Source organism: Channa argus, chromosome 5 (genome assembly GCF_033026475.1).
Source record: "Channa argus isolate prfri chromosome 5, Channa argus male v1.0, whole genome shotgun sequence".
Lineage (NCBI taxonomy): Eukaryota > Metazoa > Chordata > Actinopteri > Anabantiformes > Channidae > Channa > Channa argus.
In genome coordinates, this window is record NC_090201.1 from 28600326 (window position 1) to 28622327 (window position 22002).

The 22002-nt window shown below is 41.1% G+C and overlaps 1 protein-coding gene across 2 annotated transcripts; it reads left to right on the forward strand.

Annotated features, from left to right (window-relative positions):
• The first annotated feature begins 1154 nt into the window (after nucleotides 1-1154).
• Nucleotides 1155-19282, forward strand: sdc4 (syndecan 4). 2 transcript variants are annotated; one of them, XM_067504264.1, is made up of 5 exons: nucleotides 1155-1424; nucleotides 14304-14526; nucleotides 14645-14688; nucleotides 14795-14993; nucleotides 15856-19282. In XM_067504264.1, the coding sequence occupies exons 1-5, from the start codon at nucleotides 1371-1373 to the stop codon at nucleotides 16008-16010; spliced, it is 675 nt and encodes a 224-aa protein (XP_067360365.1). In that variant the 5' UTR covers nucleotides 1155-1370; the 3' UTR covers nucleotides 16011-19282. The 2 variants fall into 2 exon arrangements, with proteins under 2 accessions (XP_067360365.1, XP_067360366.1); XM_067504265.1 differs by having other exon boundaries at nucleotides 1156-1424; nucleotides 14307-14526.
• The last annotated feature ends 2720 nt before the right edge of the window (nucleotides 19283-22002 follow it).

Here is a 22002-nt window from a genome sequence, read left to right on the forward strand (position 1 = left end):
ATCACAGAGGTGAGAAGCTAAAAAAAAAAGACAGAGCTCAGATATCAGATCGGGACCCCTAAAAGTAGCACAGTCCCCCCAAAAGATTTTTTTTTTATTTTTATTTATTTTATTGTATTTTTTTATTTATTTTTGTCCTTTCGTGAGTTCAGGGTCGCCACAGCGGATCATTTCCGCATGTTGGTTTGGCAGTTTTTACGGCGGATGCCCTTCCTGACGCAACCCTCCCCATTTTGTACCCGGCTCGGACCGGCACAGCTGGGGTGGGGGGGTGGGATGGTGGGACTGGGCTGTTAGGGGTTCGGTGTGTTACACAGAGACACTTCGACATGTAGCCGGGACCGGGGATCGGTCAGTGGACGACTTAGGGACCACTCATGTTAATGACTGCAAAACCCGTGTATGTAATTTAATTCTGTTAAATGTGACTGTATCTATCTGATGCCAATTCACAACAAAGATCATCTCAAGGCACGTTACACAATAGACTGTATTTTATTTCATCCAGGTGACAAAGACAGAGGAAAACGAAAAAGAAACACCAGTGGTGTTTCCAGAGTTACGCTGCGGGCAGTTCAAACCCCTCAGCTTTCCCATGGAAACTTACTGTACAACAGAGAAAAGAGGAAAGTGAAAGAGAGAAAAAAAAAGGAAAAGGGAAGCGAGGAATTTTTTTACCGGAAGATGTCGTCACTTTCCATGAAACAGCAAAGAATTCAACAACTTCCTTTTATAGAAAACAGACGTGCTGACGGTGACACAAGCATTACTTCATGCAAACTGTATTTACCGTTTAAAGGCGTTTTCATACTTTGTCTTCTAACTTTTACTGTTGTCATATCAGTCGACCTAGTTGGATTTCTGAAAAGACTCATTTGCTTTTACATATTTCCCTTTAATAGCCAAGATATTGTCAGATACCTCAAAGTAACAGGTTGTTATCCAAACATGAAGGCAAAGACATCGCTTTTTATATTAAACTGTTTAATTCCCACTCATAACGGAGCCGATAAAGTAAGTTTGCAGACCCCTAATTGGACTTTAAAAATAACTTCGGGTATTTTACTTTGAAAGACATCACGCGGGAGGCAGCAGAATCGGGGGCGTGGCTGTGTGTCGTGCGTCAACGTGATTTCGTATATATGAAGGAGCTCGGCGCTCGCAGTCCCAGTAAAGTGAGTCAGACTCAGTCAGGACGACAACACACGTTACAGGTGATCAAACGGCTTCTGTGATTTGTGGACTAACGCTGTTGTACTGGGCCTCACACACATCTGCGAGACGTCTGAACCTGAACACACAGCTTTGTCTAAATCCGCGCGAAGCGTCGTCTTCTGAAAAAACGGTGTCGCTCCTGAAAGAGGACAGCAATGCTCAAGCTCTGCATCCTGGTGGCTCTGTCCGCCTGCGTCTTTTCAGAGTCGGTAAGTAGTTTTACTGAAGTTTTTACCAGGAGCTGAAGTTTAGCTTTGAAACTTTTTTGGGACCAAAGGTGGAGAAAGCGCCGCGTTAGCGTCCGCCGGTAACGCGACAGAGAGCGCTGTGATTTGCGCAAGAGTCGGTCACGTCCAAACGCTTTTGAACGTCTCAGTGGAGCCTCGCTGGCCGATACGTAGTTCGGGCTGGAGTCCAGTGTGCTGGGTTTGGGGCGATGGGGCCCCGTTTGGGGGGAACTGCTAAGTCCGTTTCCCTACGTCTGATGGGCCCCACGAACATTTGTGCTGCTTTTTCTTCACGAATGAAACCTTTTTTTTTATGGATTGATCAATTGTCCTGAGCGAAACTCTCCCCCCCCCCCCCCCACTCTCACAAACACAAACACACACACACACACACACACTTATCTCTTACTGAATGTTCTGTGTATTATACTGTTTGAATGGTGTAATTTATCACTCGTCTACTTATTATAAGCCACAAAAGGATAAATACACTTTGGGCCGTATTACAGCAGTGGTGACGTTAGTTTCGCCCGCTGTGATTTGTACAGTTTGTCTTAACAACACCTCAGTCCCAGAGCGGACGCGGGTCAACGAGTGGGAAACGTAGAAAGTTCGTGAAGCTTAAGATTGATCGCTGGATAAGTGGACGAAAGGCTGTGTTCTTCTACATTAGTGGTGTTACACAAGAGTGACTCTTGTGCTATTGAACTATTGTGAGGCTTCAGATGAGTTATTGTATTGTTGGCAAACGTCTGAACGTGGAAACCCGCTCTAGCGATCCTTGTTCTGAATTGACAGCTTTTCTTGGGTTGGAGAGAAATGTCCTCTGTTGTGTGAAAAGCCAGATGCTGACTTCATGCGCAAAGAATTTGTGTGCTGCATATTTACCAGTGGTATTTTCATGTGTAGTCTTTTGCCTTATGTGCTGTAGTTATTTTCAGGGTGGGACCCCTACTCATTTTGGCTGTTTTTGTGGGATTTCTTTTATGTCTTGTCATCTCTCCAGTTTTACCATAGCTGTTCTGTATACTGCCACCCAGCCTTCGTTTCTCTGTGTCCTGCCTTGACCCAGTCCTGCCATGCTACTGGTTGTATGTGTGTGGCCTGTCTGTGTTTGTGTGGTCATCTAGTGAAGTGGTAACACAACTGAAATTGGTGGCAGTTGGCAGGTAACTCGTGGAAAGTCCATTTCCGAACAAATGTTTTCTAGTTTCATGTTTTCTTTTCTGCTTCTCTTCCACAATTATAAACTTAAATCCCCAAACATAAGACCCCCAAGAACCTAAGGCCCTGCAAAATGTGATGTCTTAGAAAATGATTGATGGATTAGTTAGTTCTCTCTGAACCTTTACATTCCCCGAACCACTGACCAGATTACTATTTGTTTCTAACAATTTGGTTTAGTAAGCAAATGCATCATCTGTGTCTGTTGTTGCTCTAAAACATTTATGGTAAAATAATAATAATAATTCTACCCCTAGAGTGGAAAATCAAGTCCTCCAGCTGCAGTAGTGAGACTGTCATTTTTAACTCTGAGTAGTGAAGTGCTAATGAAGGCTGCCTGGATGCCACCCACCCGCAAACAATGCACCCTGCCCCCCCAGTTATCCCAGTCTGTCAGTACCACTGGTGTGAGAGCGCGGACAGCAGTATAACCGACTTTCCCACTTAGTCCAGGTTTGTGTACTTGCCAGGTGCATTTTGTTTTCATGTAAATGGAATCACATGCTTCAGCATGACGTACAATGACGCACCATGCTCCATGGTGGAGGTGTAAACTGCATCGGTCTTTCGACCAGCAGTGACTCAGAGGCAAACACACACTGATGGTCAGATCCATCCTGTCATTACGAGCTGTTGCCTTCTCACTCTGGCTCATCTTTGTGTCCCCCCCGCTCCCCTCTACCCTCTTCTCTTCTTTTTTTTTTTTTTTTTTTTGATTTTTCCCTCTGGAATGTGACCTTTCGTGACCTTGACCGGCCCTCTTGGGGATTTTGCACACTTGGAGGGATCTCAATAGATCCCTGGGGCCTTTTCAAAAGGGGACACTCGTTCCCTCTAACTCAGTATTGATACACCTACAGCTTTCCCACAAAAAATATGCTCCTTTCAAGTATTTCTTCCTCTTGTTACACTCTAGATTTTGGCTTTATCTGCTTCAGTCTTCATTCAGTGTGTCTACCCTCTGCTCCCACTGTCCTGTGATCACTTGTCATTCATTGGTAGGCTTCAGCAGCTTTTCTTCCTCCTCTTTTTTTGCTGCCCTCCCTTTGATGGGTACTTATCCTCTGAGCTATGACAACCCTTCCCTCCACTTTGCTGCCCTTTCTCCTCTCTACCCACTGCGGTCATTATTGGGTAGGTTTTGATGCTTCATCAATAACAATGTTCTGCTACCTGACAAAAGACCATGCTCTGAATGCAGAAAGGCTTTTTGGGATCCATAGGCATGTTTGGAATGTGTTTATCAATGGAATGAGTTTGCTTTCTTATCAACTGATGCTGAGGGACTTGCAGTTTTCTAATTCTAAATAGCTTTTGCTGCTCACCGGACTATGGAAGTGTTGAGCCAGCCAGGTTTCATGCACGACTTTGTTTGTCCAAGATGGACTGGGCCAAACAAATCATGTTCTTTGTGCCTTTTTTTTCACTGTTGCCAGCATTTTCTGGCCACATGGAAAAAAACAAGCCCCTTCATATTCCAGTGTTTAAGGTTAAGGTGAAACACAGGAAATGACAGTAATTGTTTGGGTTTGCATATCTGTTAAGGGGGTGTCAAAGGGTTTGATTCACTTTCATAAGTCTCAGAATAGAGTAGGAACTTTGACTGGTGCTCTGTTAGGCTGTTTAATGCTGCTGTTATGTAATTGGCTAACTTCCAGTGCTCACGTAATGGTGGTGGATGGAAATGTGCATTATTTCCAGAATTGTTAAAATTTGCCCTATAACTGAAGCAACGTGTAGCTATGGTCTCATCTTTAATGGACAAACAAGGAAAAATCTTGTCAAGATGTTGAACATGTGAGAGCACATTGATTTACCAAATGTGCTTGTGATAACAACTGATGGTTAATCAGGGAAGACAAAATCCTCTTTTCCCTGGAGTTAATCCTTGTTCCCCCACCAACCCCAAGCTTGTTGCCTTTGCAGTCCATTTGTTAAAAACTGTTGGAATGTCACTGGTTTTGCATTCAGACTCTGGTCATTTGCACCTGAATGAACCAGTTTTTTAAGGACATTTTTTGTGGTGTTGGGTCTTTTGCATGATGGGTTCCACTGAAAGCCTGTGCAGTCTAGAGAACATGGCTGAGCACGGAAAGAAAGCAGCACTGTGATAAATGGTATAACTAGGATGTAATAAAGGTTCTTGCATTGCTGTCCGCTGGTCTATAAAATCCCTTTGGGCCGTGGAATGTAGGCACAGAGAGAGGAGGTTTTTGTCCTTCGTGCCTCTGATGGCGAGCGGTCGAGAATCGGATTCCCTCCTTCCTTTCACCCCTGTTCAACCACTACATATTCTGGCAGTTGTAACAGCAAATAGACCCTATATGAACACAACACAGCAGAGATTGAGATTCTCATTATATCATTTAAAAAAAAAAAGTTGGTTGGAGTTTAAACTGTAGTGAGTGAGCATGAAACATCACAACCACACTAAACTACTTCTAAGATTATTTTATTGCAGATTCTCTTGGAGTTTCGACTTACTGTGTAGAACGGTTGTGGTTTTCTTTAGAATTCCGAGTAGCACTACGATGACCACATCTCTGGCTGACTTCTCTTGAATCATATTCCGCACACACTTTCACACAGATTAAACAGCAGAGTGCCTTAGGATGGTAGGAGGGCTTCCCCTCTTCAGAAACCCTTCCTCATAAAATGGGCCTCAATAATATAGCCCTTTGATGTGGTGTGTGAGTAACTGTGTACACAGGCAAATCTCTGTGTGTGTGTGTGTGTGTGTGTGTGTGTGTGTGTGTGTGTGTGTGTGTGTGTGTGTGTGTGTGTGTGTGTGTGTGTGTGATCAGACCACCACTGGCTCAATCAGCCAGCCCGTGTGGGCACCACAGTCACAAAACCTATTGTCGGCAACACAGGCTGCCTTGTCCAAATAATTTAGCTGTGATTAATTTGTCTTTAGAGAATTAACTTTTATTGGGTTTCAAAGAAATTTGCTCTGTCATATGTTAACTGGACAAAAGTATTTGCTACTTTCCAGAGGTGGTAGGCGAGCGAGTACAGTTTTGTACTTTAGTAGAGAATTATCATTTTGGCCTACTTTTACTTTTACTTCACTACAATTCAGACGTTCTTTACTTTAACCCTAATCTTCGCCCTTCAGAGTCTGTCGAATAAATCTAAATAAGACGAGGACATTAATTTGAGGATCATATTCAGCACTATTAAATATGCCTTTCTTAAAGGCAGTGCTCGTTTTAAGTTCATTTTAGAGCATTTACTTTTTTCCCTTTTATCTTGAGCAAAAGGAAAGGAAGTGGTACTTCTACTGCTTTGTGGCAAATATTTTCGGTTTTACTTGAGTGATTTTTCAAATGCAAGTTGCTGATGTATGATTTTCCTAGTTGGGTAGTGCTGACACCACCTTTCAGGAAATATTCCAGTGAGGTGTGTTGAATATCCCATGTATGGGAATTTTAATGACTTGTGTCCCAGCCCTGAAGTCAAAACACGAACCTAAAAGAACCATAACAAGGGCCCTTGATGGCTTGGCCCAAACACTGCATTGCCTTGGCTCCATTGTAGGGAGGAGAGGAATGCGGTGGCCGACTGTGTATCCAAGGTCTTGGCTACTTATCCGACCCACATGGAGAGACACATTCCTGAGTCTGCCACACTCGACATCAGCACACAGCTTCACGCTGACTCCCAGTAACATTAATGTGCGGATCTGTTTTTACCTGGCAGTCTTACATGTTAATCTGCTGGATAAAGGTAAAGATTAAAGGACACCTTCACTGATATTAAACGAATGCCATTAAACTTCCCTCTGACTTTCTTACATTTAAATATTTCTACACTTTTAACTGGAAAATGCCTCCAGATGACATCACTCGGAGGAACCTTCGGTTCAGATAATGGCATCTTGTTGCTCACACTCTAGAGGTTGTAAATATGTTCAACCTGCTTTTCCAGGTGCTCAACAGATGACATCAACTAACTCCTTATGATGAAAAACATGTGATGTCATCTGAAGTTTTTCCACTAGAAGCAGAGGAATTTTCTAATACAGGGAAGTCAGAGAAGTTTCAAAGCATTAATGTGCATTTACACCAGAGAAAGAAAGTTGAAAATTGGTGAAGTTGCCCTTTATAACTCGATCATCTCTCTGATGTTGGTAGTTAAAGTTTAATTTAACATTGCCAACCTGTGTGTGAGGAAGTTTAAATTTGACATAAGAGTAATTTATGGTGGTGTTTGTCGTCCTGAATCTGGGAAATGGTCGTTGCAAATGTCAAAATTAACAAAAGCTCTTAATCAAGCTGAAGTTGTTAGTTGTTAACTAAAATAATACTACTCACTTAAATAGTAGTATAAAGTGTCCTGATCTACAGCTATAGAGGATAAAACATTTGACTTAAGCATCTGTTCTTAGAAATGAAGGACATTATTGTGTCCAAAGAGCCAGGAAGTAGAAGTAAGTCTTGTTTACTGGTAGACTTCTTAGTCATGCTTCATTTCAGGTTTTACTAAACACATGTTGATTGTTTCTGTGGTTGTTTCCTGTTCCCTGTTCCTTTCTTATTATCTCCTGCTACTTAATGCCTCAAGCTGATCCTTCAATTGATATTAACTCTGCTGTCACTTGTTTTTTTTAGTCTATTGGGATGTAATGACTTTGATTTAAAAATCGATGTGCTTTCCTGAAGGAGTGACCTCAAAGACGTTGAAGGTGGAAGAGTAGGGAAGACACTACAGAGCTGTGGCTATATCTTCACTCGCTGGTGATAATAACAAATTGTCAAATGTATGTGGCCGTATGATTTCATCAGTGGGAGGAAGTGACCAATAAAGTCCAATGTGTGATAATTAAGTTGGGCTTAGGAACAGAGCCTCGACCCACCCTGTCTGCTGCACAGCTGGCCACTTCTAGCAACATCTGGACAGCCCCCATCTTATCTCTGTTAGTCAGGAAAGGAGCGGAGTCTAATGAAAAACAAAAGGAGCCGTTTATCATAGTTAAACGCCAAAGCATTTCTCACTTTACTGAGTAATATTTGTTTTTGTGATAACAAAGGAACGGCCCTGGCTGACTCAACATGCAGCTCATTCGTCTAAATGAGGGTCATGTAGATGACTATATTTGTGTCTATAGAATTGTGAAGTAGAATAAGCTGCTGGTTCTAGATTTTTTACACATTTTAGTTCATGAATGAACATAACCTAACACGTAGTGTTTGTTACGATTTGTTCCTAATTCTACAAAACCCACAAGCGGCAAGACACTGTGAAGAACACTGTAATCTTTAGCTGCCATCTGGCGTTATCTGTGCAGATAACAGGGCATTTCACACCCTAAAAGTCGATGCTTACTTACATCTTTAGACCACAGCTTTTAATCTGGTCTTCTGCAGAGATATTTCAGACCCAGATACATGGTGAGAGAGATGTATTGTAAATGTTAGATTTCAAACGAAAGCTGGTGTCTCATCACACAAGCCCTCCTCCATCTGCACCTTGCTAGGATGGAGGCTACTATACATCCTCTGTGTTATGCTGCTGCAGAGTTGTACGTGGTGTTTGTAGGTGGAAACTATGCTATAGTTTTGTGAAGGCAACAGGAATCTAATGCTTGACTGTCAGAGCGAAAAGCAGAGGTAAGGTCAAACATGCAGCACTGAGAATTGAAGAAGAGTCTGGCTTGATGAAGTGGTTCAGTTTTTATGGTGTGTTTTTTTTATAATATATACTAAGTAATGAACCCATAAAAATAGATGACACCTTATGGAGCCCTTTGGATTCAATAAACCAAAAGTCTTCTGAAGTGTGTGTCCTTTGGCAGAGTTGTGTCAGGGTTCACAAGTGCAGTACAAGCAGATCAGGTGACACAATACATGGTGAAAAAACCTGCTGGTTCAAGTGTCAGCCAGCAGCAGGAGGGGCCAGGGGAGAAGTTGAATAACGATGGGAAATGGCAACCGGGCTGAAATTTAGAAGGGTGAAAGAAGACTGGGAAAGAACTGATGAGTAGCAGTTGACTACAGTTCCCAAATCCTGTTAAAGGTTAGGGAACAATCATATTTGATTCTTCTTGAAAAGGCCAAGAGATGTTGCCAATCACCAAGACTTAAGGAAGCACATTCCAGCATGCTAGTGGTTTCTTTTCTCTTTTTGTACTTTGTACCTCCTCCCCAGTGCTGTGTGAAAGGAACAGATGCCTCTCTTTGTGTCAGCAGATGGAGGGATTGTTTCGCTGGGTTAATGAAGGGAGGCTGCTGGAGGCTTATCCCCAGTTACCTTGGTCATTGATATGCTCTAGAGCCGTCCACTGGCATTGTTTGGCATCAATGGAAAGGGACAGACTCAAAGACTGGGTGGCGGGTGTCTTGACAGCCTTTCAATCAATGCAGACGTGAGGAACTGCAAAAGTTCAGAACCTTCAATTCGGAGACAGGAAGGATGAACGAGGGCTGGACAAGAGCCTAGACCGAGGTGTGAAAAGTGGAGTTCTTACAGCTGTAGGGAGGGTTTCCTAAACCAGACGCTGTAGCAGAGAAAAAAATCCTAGAAGTCATTAGTTACCGGGGTTTCATCAGTTTGATGCTTCATTAATCAGTCAGTTAACACTCATTTCCCAACCAAAACAAAAACCAAATATTTACGGCTTTCAGCTTCTAATGTAAGGACTTGGTGTTTTTCTTTGTCTGAATAATTGATCATATTAAAATAATCTGAATACACGACTCACAGTTGTTTCAAAGATTGTCTTACATATTTCAGGCTAAAACGTTAACCAAACAAATAATTGGAAGATGAACAATAGAAACATTGATAAGTAAAGTGCCAAATAATATTGATGATTCTTCTCTGGTTTGGGCTGTTGTTCAACCAGATAACTCCAATAGGATATCAGACATTAGCAAAATTGGCATTTTATTGGTTAAACTGTGAAATGATTGGTGATTTAAAAAGCAATTGTTTATTGTAGTATTTGTTTTGGCTGGAGGAGACACAGGAAGAAGTATCTAAACAAAATGTTTTTCAGTTGTTTGTTTTGCTGTATTTGTTAGTAAGTAGTTGGGCCAAACAGAGCTATTTTTAAATGTTCCTTTAATCGGGATGTTTTGTCTGGGTCACAGTCGGTGGTCTCACACTGCACGGTTGTTTTGCTTTGATTCCGCCAAATGGAATTTGCAATTAAGAGGCTTTTATCAAACAAAAGAGAGCTTTGTTTCGCTGGGCTGAGTTTTGTGGTAGACAAAGAGCGTCTGATGAAAAGTTATCTATCTGACTTTTCCCTATTTGAAGGCAGGTAGTTTTTAAGAATAAACTGGGGCAAAACAAACATCTTTGAGATAAACTATGAGGTTTGAAGTGTCAGGTTTTTATTTTACAAAATCAATTCTTCAAGTTTGGAATTGAGTTTTCCAAATGCAGTGTATCACTGCAAACACAGTTCTCCACTTATCTCCATTCAATCCATTTGGTCAGCTCCACATCATTAGTCTGGCTGTAATCAACATCCACCACATCAGACAGGAATATGAGGCTGTGAACCACTGATGGGAAGAAGATGGGGATCTGTTCGGGTCATTAGTGGCTTTTAAAATTGTTGACAAATAATGTGGTTGAACATCTCAAAGTCATGAGTTTTGCTTCGAAATAAGGTATTGAAATGAATAGCTCACAGATCCTAATACACAAACTCCTGAAAACAGCAGTTAGAGATGGTGATCGTGAGGGTGTAGCACGTCCACATGGTTGTGAATGTCCCATAAAAGCTTCATTTACTTTGCTTTTACTGTATAGGGAGTATGTTGTTGAGTAATCTGGCTTCCAGGATGTTTGTGTGGCCTTTTGTGGCTTTTCCTGTGAAGCACACTGATCATGCTGGAAAGCACTCAGCCAGTTTGGGTTGCAGGCCTAAGCGCACATTAGGCTTAACAACACGAAGCTGTGTCAGTTTGTTTGACAGTGATTCATGGGGGTAGTGCTGCTTTGGTAACAGCTGTCGTGACTGTTGTAGAATTGGAAAAGTATCATTTTGTTAGTTAATGCAACATAATTAAAAAACAAAAAACACTCCAGAAGATAAATGTATTAATAATTGAGACCTTATTTTGCTAGTTCAGTACCCGACCAGCAGGGACCTAAGGATCCAACTTCAAGAAATCCTGCAGGTCCTCATTAAGGCTTTGTTCAATCACCATGTGTGAGCTGATTTCCATGTGTGCCTGGTGACATAACAACTATTCAAACACTCTTGTCTCCTCTCTGTCTGAAACTTGGAATCTCCCCCTGATTTAATTTAGAGGCCTGTGATCTTTATTTTCGCCCCTCCCCCTATCTTTTTAAATGTATAACCCGGCCTGCTGTGACAGATCTCAATCAGCCAGGTAAATGGTAGACTGTTGTTTTAGAGCTCTTCAGCCGTCTTCTTCTTCTTCTAGCAAATCTGCCTAGGACATAATGTACACCCACATTTCACCACAGGAGGGTTTAAAGGTCAGGATCAACCAGCAGGACAGTGTTTACTGACACTCCAGCACACTGACCTGTACATTGATTTGCTTTTCTAGGTAATGAACCTGTTTCTGATGTCCAAGTCAAATACATAAGCTGTATTTTTATTTTTGAAAACTTAAGATCGAACAGCAAATATGCTGTGAGTCTAACTGTAACATGATTGTTACGTAGTTCATGTAATGACCAAAGGCTCATTAGGAGAAACCATCAAAAAATGGCACTTAAAAAAAAAAAAAAAACTGTTCAACAATTAGAGGAAAGTTTGTACCTTTAGTGTTCTTGTCATTGTGAGTGATTTAAGGATGGTGACGTAGTCTGGTAATAAACAAACCTATAGTGTCATTAGAAGTTGATTATTTTAACTACTGTGATCTTTTTTTTTTTTTGGTGAGGAGATTTTACGCTTTTGCAAAACAATCAGCGCTCATAGTAAAAGGCTGACTGAAAAGTTCTGGGGCTTTTAAACACACAAAGTAGTACATAGAGTAAAACAAGCCTCAGGGGATGATGTAAAAGTGTTACGGGAAAAACGTTTGAAGTTTTAGTGACTCATGCTGCTTGGCTGATTGAATGGCCCCAACTCCGATAAATCCCTGTTACAGTCTGAATGAGTGTGATTCCTATAATGTGACTCACTGGGCCTGTTCCAACACGCTGCTCTGGAGGCGAGAAGAGGGAGCTAGTCACCATTTTACACTGTAGGATTAGATACACAGGCATGTAGGCCTGCACACACACACACACACACACACACACACACACACACACACACACACACACACACACAGGTTCACTGCTGTAGATGAGGAAATGCTGGAGCAGTGATCCACAGCCTGTGGTACTGGCAGTTCAGGGGGTCAATCTGTAGTTTAATATGGCTCAGAGGCAAAGATTGTAGAGTATATTAGCTCATTTTAAAAACATGTTCCCAAAAAGGAGTCATTTTGTGGCATTGTAGGATGGAATGTTGGAATGAGAGTTCACGAGAAATAGTAGGGAAGCAAATGAGGAGTAAATGTAAAGACAGAAAATGTGATGGTGACGCTCGGAGCAGAGGAGTCAAAGGAAAATGGCTGCCTGGTGCAGTCACAATGAGGAACTCCCCTTCCCACAGGCACAGAGGGTTACCTTCAAACACACACCGTTGCCATGCTGAGTATCTGAGTACACACACTTAATGCAGGGAGGCCCCTGGTAGATTTGCTCATCAGTTAACCCTTGAATTGGAGACTCAGATGGAAGTAATTATGAAGGGAACTGATGACGTCGACACAACTCAATCTTTGTGTTTGGAAATATCCCGAAACATTGTAATTTACTCGGTGTGGTTTGTGGTTGGCTTTTGTTCTCAGTGAATGGACTGTAATTATTTATTTTTGTGTGGGGGTGGGGTGGGGTGTTTCCCGGCCCCACTGTAAAACCTTTGTGCATTATTGTCTGCATGTAATCAATTTACATATGAGTCAACTCACATTAGTTAAGAATGCATTGCCTGAAATAGAATTTCTGCCCCTGCTCACGTTGGCTTTAAGGCTGCAACTAATGATCCTTTACAGGGTTTAAATGGTCCCGTACTTGTTCCACTTCACTGTTAATCCTATAAAGAACCAAAAGAAACTGTAAATGTAGTTAAGTCTTCCAGAAACCCAAAAAATGTGCAATATTCAAACGCAAAAAGCATCAACTATTCACATTTACGACGTTTCCCCATTTTCCTTCAATATATATCAGTTTGGTTTTACTAAATCGGTATAAAAAATAATGGTTATAATCTTACATGGAAGAAGGCACCATTTTGTGCTTTTAAATTTGATCTGTTTGGTTTAAATTGATATAAACGGCACAACCAGCAAACCTTGACATGTGAGGAGCTGGTAATGAGAGTATTTGGAATTCGTGCTTGATTAAACAATTGAGATTATCTCAGTTGATGGCCACTAATATGTCAAACAGTTAATCAACAGCATGTTTCAGCTTTGGATTGACCGATTTACTGCTGGATGAGATAATTGATGTCGTTTTTGTTATACGTGTTTTTAAATGTTAATATTGTCAAGATTTTCTCCCCTTATTTTGCCTCCCGATCACTTTTAGTTTAGATGCTAATTGAGACGTGTGTGTGTGTGTGTGTGTGTGTGTGTGTGTGTGTGTGTGTGTGTGTGTTAATTATAATTAGTCTGAAGAAGCTGAGTGTGTGAAGACATTAAGCAGCTCTGTTTTTAATCCCTTCATGCTGCTTACTAAGCAAGTGCTTGAGAAAATTAGGTGTCCTAATGTGATTAAAGGAGCTTGATGTGTCTTCGTCATCATGTCTTCACACTAAGTAAATAGCAATGTTTTTGTTTTGTTTTTTTAATGTCAAGTTATCTCCACTTGAATATCTACAAATGTTTTTACAAACGCCATCATTAAATAGTCCATAATGTATCACAGAAGCAAAGTAGCAAATACATCCAACTGTTCATCTTTGGGGTTTTGACTGAACAAATGAATCTAAACATTTGTAGAAATGTTCCCTTTTCAGAATCCTTAGAAATAAGGGTTTGTTTGATTCATATTTACCTGGAGTCTGGCAGTAATCAAACTGAATGTGGGTTTTCCTAACACTTATGTTGAACGGTCTCGTATATCAAAAACCAATAAAACTTTACACAATGTGTATTGTTGGTCTGAAGTTTTTTACCAGAGTAAAGATTCTGGGTTAAGAGCTGGGTGTCAGTCTTAACTGACACATCTCCTTATTGCTTGGACATTGGGCTTAAATTTGTTCATGACCTCACTGTGACCTGAAGTGTCAAACTTACCTTGGAACAGTTTCACTTTTATCACTCAGACATCCAGATGATAATGGCTGGAGGCTGCTTCCCAGTATTGTTTATATTCTGTCTGGAACCATATCTCTATTGGTCCAGCACTGAAATATCTCAAAAATAATTCAAGGGATAAACTCTGAATATAACCACCAGGGCACTGACACTTTGGGTTCATAGTGAGATTTCTGGATGACTACTGGGTGGACTGGCCCTGTAATGTAGTTCAGACATGTAGAGCTGGATTTCAGACCTATTTGACCGTGTTAACACATTAAACTAACAGTGAATACAGCATCCCGCTCTGTGTATCCCTCTGACCCCAATTCTGTCTCTGGTGTCCCAGCAGGTGAGGGAGACGGAGACATGGATGCCCATGAAGACCACACAGACTGCTGCCATGTCAGCACATAGTGACCAAGTGGAGTCCTCGGGAGACTCCCTGAATGGCTCCGACTTTGGCTTCTCGGAAGGTGGCGATGACGACATTGATTACATCACTGAGGCCAATTATGACGACGACGACGACGAGGATGATTATGATGAGTTCTCTGGGTCTGGAGATGAAGGTTGGTCCTCACAATGATTTCACCTCATTTTCACTGTATCCATTTGAATTAAGTGCGTATATTAGTTACGGACATGTTGTTCCTGAAGATTAAATGAAGAATCTGCTTCTTTTCACAGCAACAACTGTGTCACCTGCAAGAAAGTTAATGCCATCAGCTGAGGTCAGAAACCTTTGGATTTGAAGATTTGACGAAATGTGAAATAAAGAAGATCATTGAATCTGTTTTCCCTGTGCTATAATTAATTTTTGTTTGTCTTCATCCTCAGCCTGATGTGAACGACAACAAGATCCCAGAACTTCAGCGCCCGGTGCGGCCAACCATCAACGAGGTGGACATCGTCCAGAAGAGTAATGAAATCCCGAGGCTGCGGGACGAGCCAGACACCAAAGACGGATCCCCATCCAACGTGCTCATGTCCCACGCTGGCGAGGAAAGCATCTTTCAAAAGAAGGAGGTCCTCGCAGGTCAGTAGAGTGGTTTGTTATTGAGTTATTAACACTAAGTTTACACTTTTTTGGCTGCCCAAGTAAAAAAAACAACTTATGGCTGCTGCTGTTCTTGTGCTGGCTAAAAAAACGCGTAACCATTACTATTTAGCAAGGTTGAAATGAGGGTGAGGAAAACGTACGAGGGATTCAGGAGATCCACGTAAAGACTCTGCAAAGAGAGCAAACATTCATTACTTGGATGTTAGTCAGACATTTCTCTTCAGTCCAGGAAGAAAACATGGCCAGAAAGTATTTTTGGCAGAGATGAAAATCTTTAAAAGTCCTAAGTTACAATCAAACAAACTTTCAAGTCAGTTCAAGGCCTATTTTGGTGCCTAATTTTAAACCAGTTCTTCATGTTTTGACAGCAAAACAGCTGTCAGCAAGGACAACTGGTTCCTGGTTGGCAACAGCTCTTTGTTTGTCTAGAACCTCTAGTGTCAGCACCCAGGGACAGGATTTTGGTGACTAACAAAACGAACAAAAGCGGAAATCTGTACTATCTATTACATCTGTAATCTATTACATTTGCTTAATTGCAGTGTGCAGATACAGTAGATGCTTTGTCTAACGTAAGCATCTTACAGTCCGACCTGATAAGAATTAAAACATGTTGGGTAATAACAGCCCTTATTGACTCAACTCACCAGCCATAGCAGTAACAACAAGCAGCACAAATATGTTGAGCCTGTTTGGATGCTAATGGAATGTAGGTCTACGAAGTCAAGAGCGACACTTTTCAAAGAGACTGTTGAAGCTGTGAAACGAGGTGTATGAGAAGGCTGCATCTTTATTCTCGTCACTTTGTGAAATTCTTATCGTGTCCCGTCTCTTACAGCGCTGATCGCGGGTGGTGCCGTCGGCCTCATCTTCGCCATCCTCCCCATCGCCCTCCTCATCTACTGCATGAAGAAGAAGGACGAGGGCAGCTATGAATTGGGCAAGAAGACGCCCATCTATAAGAAGGCTCCCACCGCAGAGATCTACGCATAGACCCTGACCTCCTCACAAACGCCCACCCAACCTTCAGGGCCTACTAGGCCTCACAGTGCCTCATCATCTTCCTCATCATTGTCATCATACCTCTTCCTGATCCTCCCTTTCTTCTGACTGTACAGCAGAGTGATGCTTGATAACTAATCAGGAGCGAAGTCCTGACTACACAATCGATTGACTGAGTCTTTTGCCTGATGTAAAAAATTCCTACTGGTGCTCTCTTAACCAATCAGAGGCTTTGTTGATCCTCTGTCCCTGTTTTTGCCATACAAGGAAAATCAACAAGAGTGGACTATTTCAGCTGCAATACACCGTGATCATTTTTGTCTTGTATTTTTCTTTTGTCCCAATGTCGAGACAAAAAAAACTTGACAAACTAAGTACTTGGATAAATTTAACTCTTCTTTCTCACCTTCTTCCTTCTGTCTGTTCTGGCTCTTCCGCCTCCTTCCAGTTAAAAACACTAACACTGTGCAATGATTGTCTTGGTACGATACACATTAACAGTCCAGTTATTTATTTTCCCTCGTCTTCCTCTCAACCTGTATTTTGGACTGAAGCGTCTCATGTTACTTTAACAAATGATTTTCAAAATGATCAGTTTTATTTGATTTTTAATATTTTTTAAATGACTCCTTGTATAAAAGTTTAATAAATGTCTTTTTTTTCTATTAAAGAAAGAAAAGGTTGATGTTGAAACTGATTTTGATTTAAACAGTACACATCATTTTAATGCTGTGTAGTTTTATGCTGTTATTCATTAGAACTGGTGTCAATTACATACAATGTGTTTGTTTTTGTTTGTTTGTTTTTATCAAACTAAAAATTCAGAGACTAGAGAGGCAAACATGGGTCAACAAGTATCTGGAAATTATTATTTTTTTCTTTCACACAAAGTTCTAAATCAGCACCAAAAGACAGTTTAGTCCTGTAGGCGACAACGAGCCAGAATAAATCAGCCAGAAGAGGCTGATCGCTTAAAGAAGAAGAAAATATGTAACAACACAACTGGTCTATGTAACAAATGTAAATATGTAGGAAATACCCAAACACAAATTTGATCGACAAAATTCTGAAATTTATATCAAAGACGTATCAACCATTTTCTGTAATACTGATTATTTAAAAGTACAATGACCAATATTAGTTGGTCTTAACCATGTTAAGTGTCAACTACTAAAGGTACAAACTAAATATTTTAGACACTGGTACAAGGTCAAATCATAAATATTGTGTAAACATGGCTGATGTGGTTGCATAAATGTGTAAATGCCTCTTCTCCTACCAAACAAACTACTAAGCAACAGATTGATTCAGTTCATGTTCTGTAAAAGTTGGGTTTAAAGTCTTTTATGTGCTGCTTGCCGACATGTTTTACGTCTCATCGTGTGCGGAAAGTCCCATGTGTCTGGCACACGGCCCCAGATAAGTAAGTTACTAATCTGGAGAAAGAATTTGCAAATACTGTATGACCTCAGTTATAGTCGAGCGCACACACACAGATTTGCACAGCCCTGTTGTGTCCTGTGCTGCCAGTTTGGTGCAGACTTCAAAAGTCTGCAAGATGAAGTTTTAGCACTGTAATAATTACCGCTGTGCCTCCAGGGCTTGTTTCTGTTATTATGGCGAAGTGGAGTACAGTCAGAAAACAAGCTCGTACAGGGCGACACACCTGCATTCCAACACACACACACACACACACGAGCGGAGTACACACCTACTGTGGACCCTCTTTCACAGTAACGTTCAGGTTTAAAGGACTAATGCTGGAACCTACAGGTATTTGAGTTGAGTATCACACGCGCATGCTTAGCTTAGCATAGCTTAGCTTAGCATAAAGACTGGAATCAAGAAGAAACCGCTAGCTTGGCCCAAAGTTCAAATACAAAACACCTACCAGACCCTGGGATGCAGCGTTTTCATGTAAACGGGTTCCTCATATCGGAGGATCAGTGTAAATTCCCAGTACAACACCAATGTTCTTCTTTAATGACTTTGGCAGATTTGGAAAAAAAATCTTATGTAAAAACAACTTACAGTTTTACTGTGGTTATGTAGCAGACTATGGGATAAAAACTCCGTTTTAACATGATGGACTTTGTTCTTTCGATTCATTGAGGCTTTCAGTTTCTGTTTCCAGTATGAGTTTCATATGAGTTCATCTTATCCCCCTAATGGTTTGGTGTCATAGTGTCCCTCACACCAGGGACACTCATCCTTATGTAATGGACAGACGTGAGCGAGATGGGGACGTCCCAACTGACCGGGCAGAATGCAAATAAGGGTTTAAACTTTTCCTTTAACTTCCTCAAACGCTGAGCTGCTTCCTCCTCATCAGTTGTCACGTTCTGTTCATGGATCCAGTAAATGGTTTTTCATTGTTCGTGAAAAACAACATTAAGCTTTGATCGGAAAAACCGGTAGTTTTTGGTACTTTGTCTTGTTGTTTTTTGTTCGTTTTTTTTTTTCAGTCATGAGGTTGATGCTTTCTCAATAAGCTACACAGTTGTTAGTTGTTATATTTGTCATTGTGGGGTCTCTGAAGCCATCATGAACAGGTTTGATGCTCACATTTCATAAGTGAAGACAGCAGCACACGCTGCTCTACCAAGAATTTGTAAATAGACATGAATTTTAAAAAAAAGCTAAAAACTCAGCCACATCAGGGCAACAGAAATATCTACCAAATATTTAAATGCCAAATTGTTTTCCTGTTTTGTTTCCCTGAGCAGTAACGGCATGATTTACTGTAAATGTTCTGATACTATCAGTGCTAATACTAACTCGCCTCCTGTCGTTGTTCTCCAGTTTTTCTGCTAGTAGATTATCTTGTTCCCTTTTTGTATTAATTTAACTGTCAAATTATTTTATTGCCTTCTTTCAGGTTGGGGTGTTTCCCCCTTTTTAAGCTGTTGTATATGTGATTTAAGAAGTTTTATATACACTAGTTTCAGATTTTCAGAGGCAAATAGTTTTGAAACTTTTAATTTTGTAAGAGGTTCTATTATCTTTAAGAACTTTTTGCTTTTGTATTTATGTGTTTTTTTTTCCTTTTTGTTTCTATGTAGAAGGATTGCTTGTGTGGTTGGTGTTCATCTCGGTCAGGGGCTGCTGTGCCCATGAGTTGTTCAGGAGCAGACCTACGTTTATTACCAGTTGGATGTTGTTGACTTTTTTTTTTGTAGTGTACTAGTTGCTGACTCGTTTTGCTAAAACTGAAGGTCCCTGCTGACACAAGCTGCCACCCAGTTGTCACCTCCTGACAGTATGTGACCAGGAAAATAGTGATGGGGCTTTTTTTTGTCTTTTCACGTGTTTCATCTGAAACAACCTCAGACAAGAAAAAATTCCGATTAAATCCGTCAACATCAGAAAAACAGCTGGTAATCAGCTCCAGGTCTGCCCGTTGAGCATGGAAGCGAAATGTATGTTCTGCTGCTTAATGTCACAAACACCACATGTGAGTCACCATTGAAGTGGAGAAGCCAATGAATCATTGGTTTCTGCATGCAGGTTCTGATTTCATATTGGAAATAAAGCTATTTTTATGCACATTAACATTTCCAAATGCTGCATTCTTTCCATTCTGTTTCCTGATTGACAAGTCATGTGGAAAGACACATTAGACGTTCTGTCTCTGGAGCCTCCCTGATCTGACCTGACGGTGGTGGTGGTGGTGGTTGAAGCCAGCAAACACAGAAGTTCTCATTTTTGTTTTGTAGTACATCCATTACTCTGTGGCCTGATCCTACTGATATTTACTGAGTCTAAAGGAATGAAATTAGCTGTAACAGTAGAAGCCTGCTCACTTCTATGCTTCTGGGAAGTGTCACAGTAACTTGATACAGCTCTGATAAACCTGTAGGAGACGAACGTGTGAACAGGCTGATTCTAATCAGATCGAGTTACAAACAACAACAGATCACGTCTCGTCCAGCCGGTGGCCGAGTGCTCCGCTCACTGTAGAACAGGGGTCAACCAACCGTTTTGAAACTGAGAGCTACTTCTTGGCTACCGATTAATGCGAAGGGCTACGAGTTTAATACGCACTTTACTCAATTTACCGTTAATTATATGTTATTATTCATAATTAAATTAATGATAATTCATCTATGTGAAGACACAGATCATGTTAATGATTTCTCACAATAACTATCAAATGTGATTTAAAAAAGAATAGCAACAAAAAAATTAGATGCAGCTCATTGGTAAGTGGCGCTATGGTGAGTTATTTTTAGAACAGGCCCGTGGGCTACTCATGTGGTCCTTGAAGGCGGCCTGGTGCCCACAGGCACCATGTTGGTGACCCCTGCTGTAGATTAACTAAACCATCAGGAGTGGTGTTGTGTTGTTCTCTTCCGTATCATATCTGCGATCAGCAGACAATCAATGGGAGGTTTTTTGTTGTTCCTGCCTGTGAGAGTGTTTTTTAAGGGATGTGTGCCAGATGCCAGCTTCCCAGGAGCTGAAGGAGATCTGGATCCTCTGGTTTCAAGGTCTAAGCTGCAAACTGGAATAACAAGCTGCTCTTTACTTAAAAGAACATTTCCATTTTTTCTTCGTCTCTAAACCAGAATAACTGCATCAAGTCAGTTCAAACTGAAGTGTGGTAACTTTTGAAAAAGTCAGATTGGCCACATAAAGCTGGAGGTGTGTTCAGAGAGCACACACATCCTCCCTCACTATAATAATCACGGGCGCACGTTGTGTTACGATCATCATTAAAGTAGCAACGTCCCTGTGAGACTTATTTTAATTTATATCTTACGCCAGTGAAGAGCTGGACAAAGTGGTGCTTTGTTAATTCCTCTGGATGGGAACAGCTGGAGGAGGAGCTGCTTCTCCTGTGTTGTGCTTGTGAATCTGTGGTTTTGTTCTTCATACAAGTCAGGATTTTGACTCTGGACTCTCTTTTCTCTTTGGCCCCTCGACCTCCTGATCTGATCCCTGTGACTTTTTGGTTTGTTGTTCTAATCTGCTCCTGGTTATATGCTTTTCTTCATACTTTGTTTCTTCTACACTGGCTTCCCCAGTTTTCCTTATCAGGTTTCATGCTTAGCTTGCTCCACTCACTTTGTCTTGTTTTTTATTTTTATCCCCTAGTTCATGGATTTGTGCTCTGTTCACTAGTCTTGCTCAACCTCTTCGCTCACAGACCTTTGTTCATATTTAGTTTCGCTAGTTCAATCAGACTGGGAGGACAGAATTGGTTTTATGGCTCAGTTCATCCCCGCGACATCAAGTAGCAATTGTACAAGAAGGAATAAAATGTTTGTGAAAGATTCAACATGTCGTGCTGGAGCTGCAACACAGCACTGCTGCTAAAACGCTTTTGTTTTGGGCCACGTCGTCTGCTGATTATCTCCTGAATGTGTCCGTGGTTGCAGAGTTAACACGGCTGGTTTGAAGCAGACTAAAAACCTTAGGTCACTTTGGATGAAAACGTCTGCAAATGCAAATTTACTTCACACCTGTGAGCGTATATTTGTCTCTAGAGCCTCATCTCTGCCCAGCGAAACAGCAGAAATGGCTGAAAAGGGCCTTTTGTATTTGCACCAATAACACAATGATCAATGAAAATGTCTCTTTGCAGTATTTTTACTTTATGCATGTTTTTACTGTTTACTGCTGAGCAGCCAACACACGGGAAACTGTTTTGCATTTCCCAGCACAAAAGACCAAGTCAGTCCGGTGTAAACAGGGGAAACTGAATTAACCTACAGGACTTTAAATTAGAACAAGATTCCTTTTAGTGTTTACTGATTCAATGTAAGTGACAAAAGTTAAATACAATCATTTATGTTATATTCTTATTAAGGGCTGAGAACCCAAAGGTCAGATCCTAAAATCCCCCCTGATCCTGGCCTGAGCCCATTAAAGTCTAAAAGACTAGAACCTGATGTTTCCGCTGCTGTTGTTTGCTTATCAATTCTGAAACCTGTGTTCTGCCGCATGAAGCCACGTTGTCACTTTCCCAGCACTTTGACGA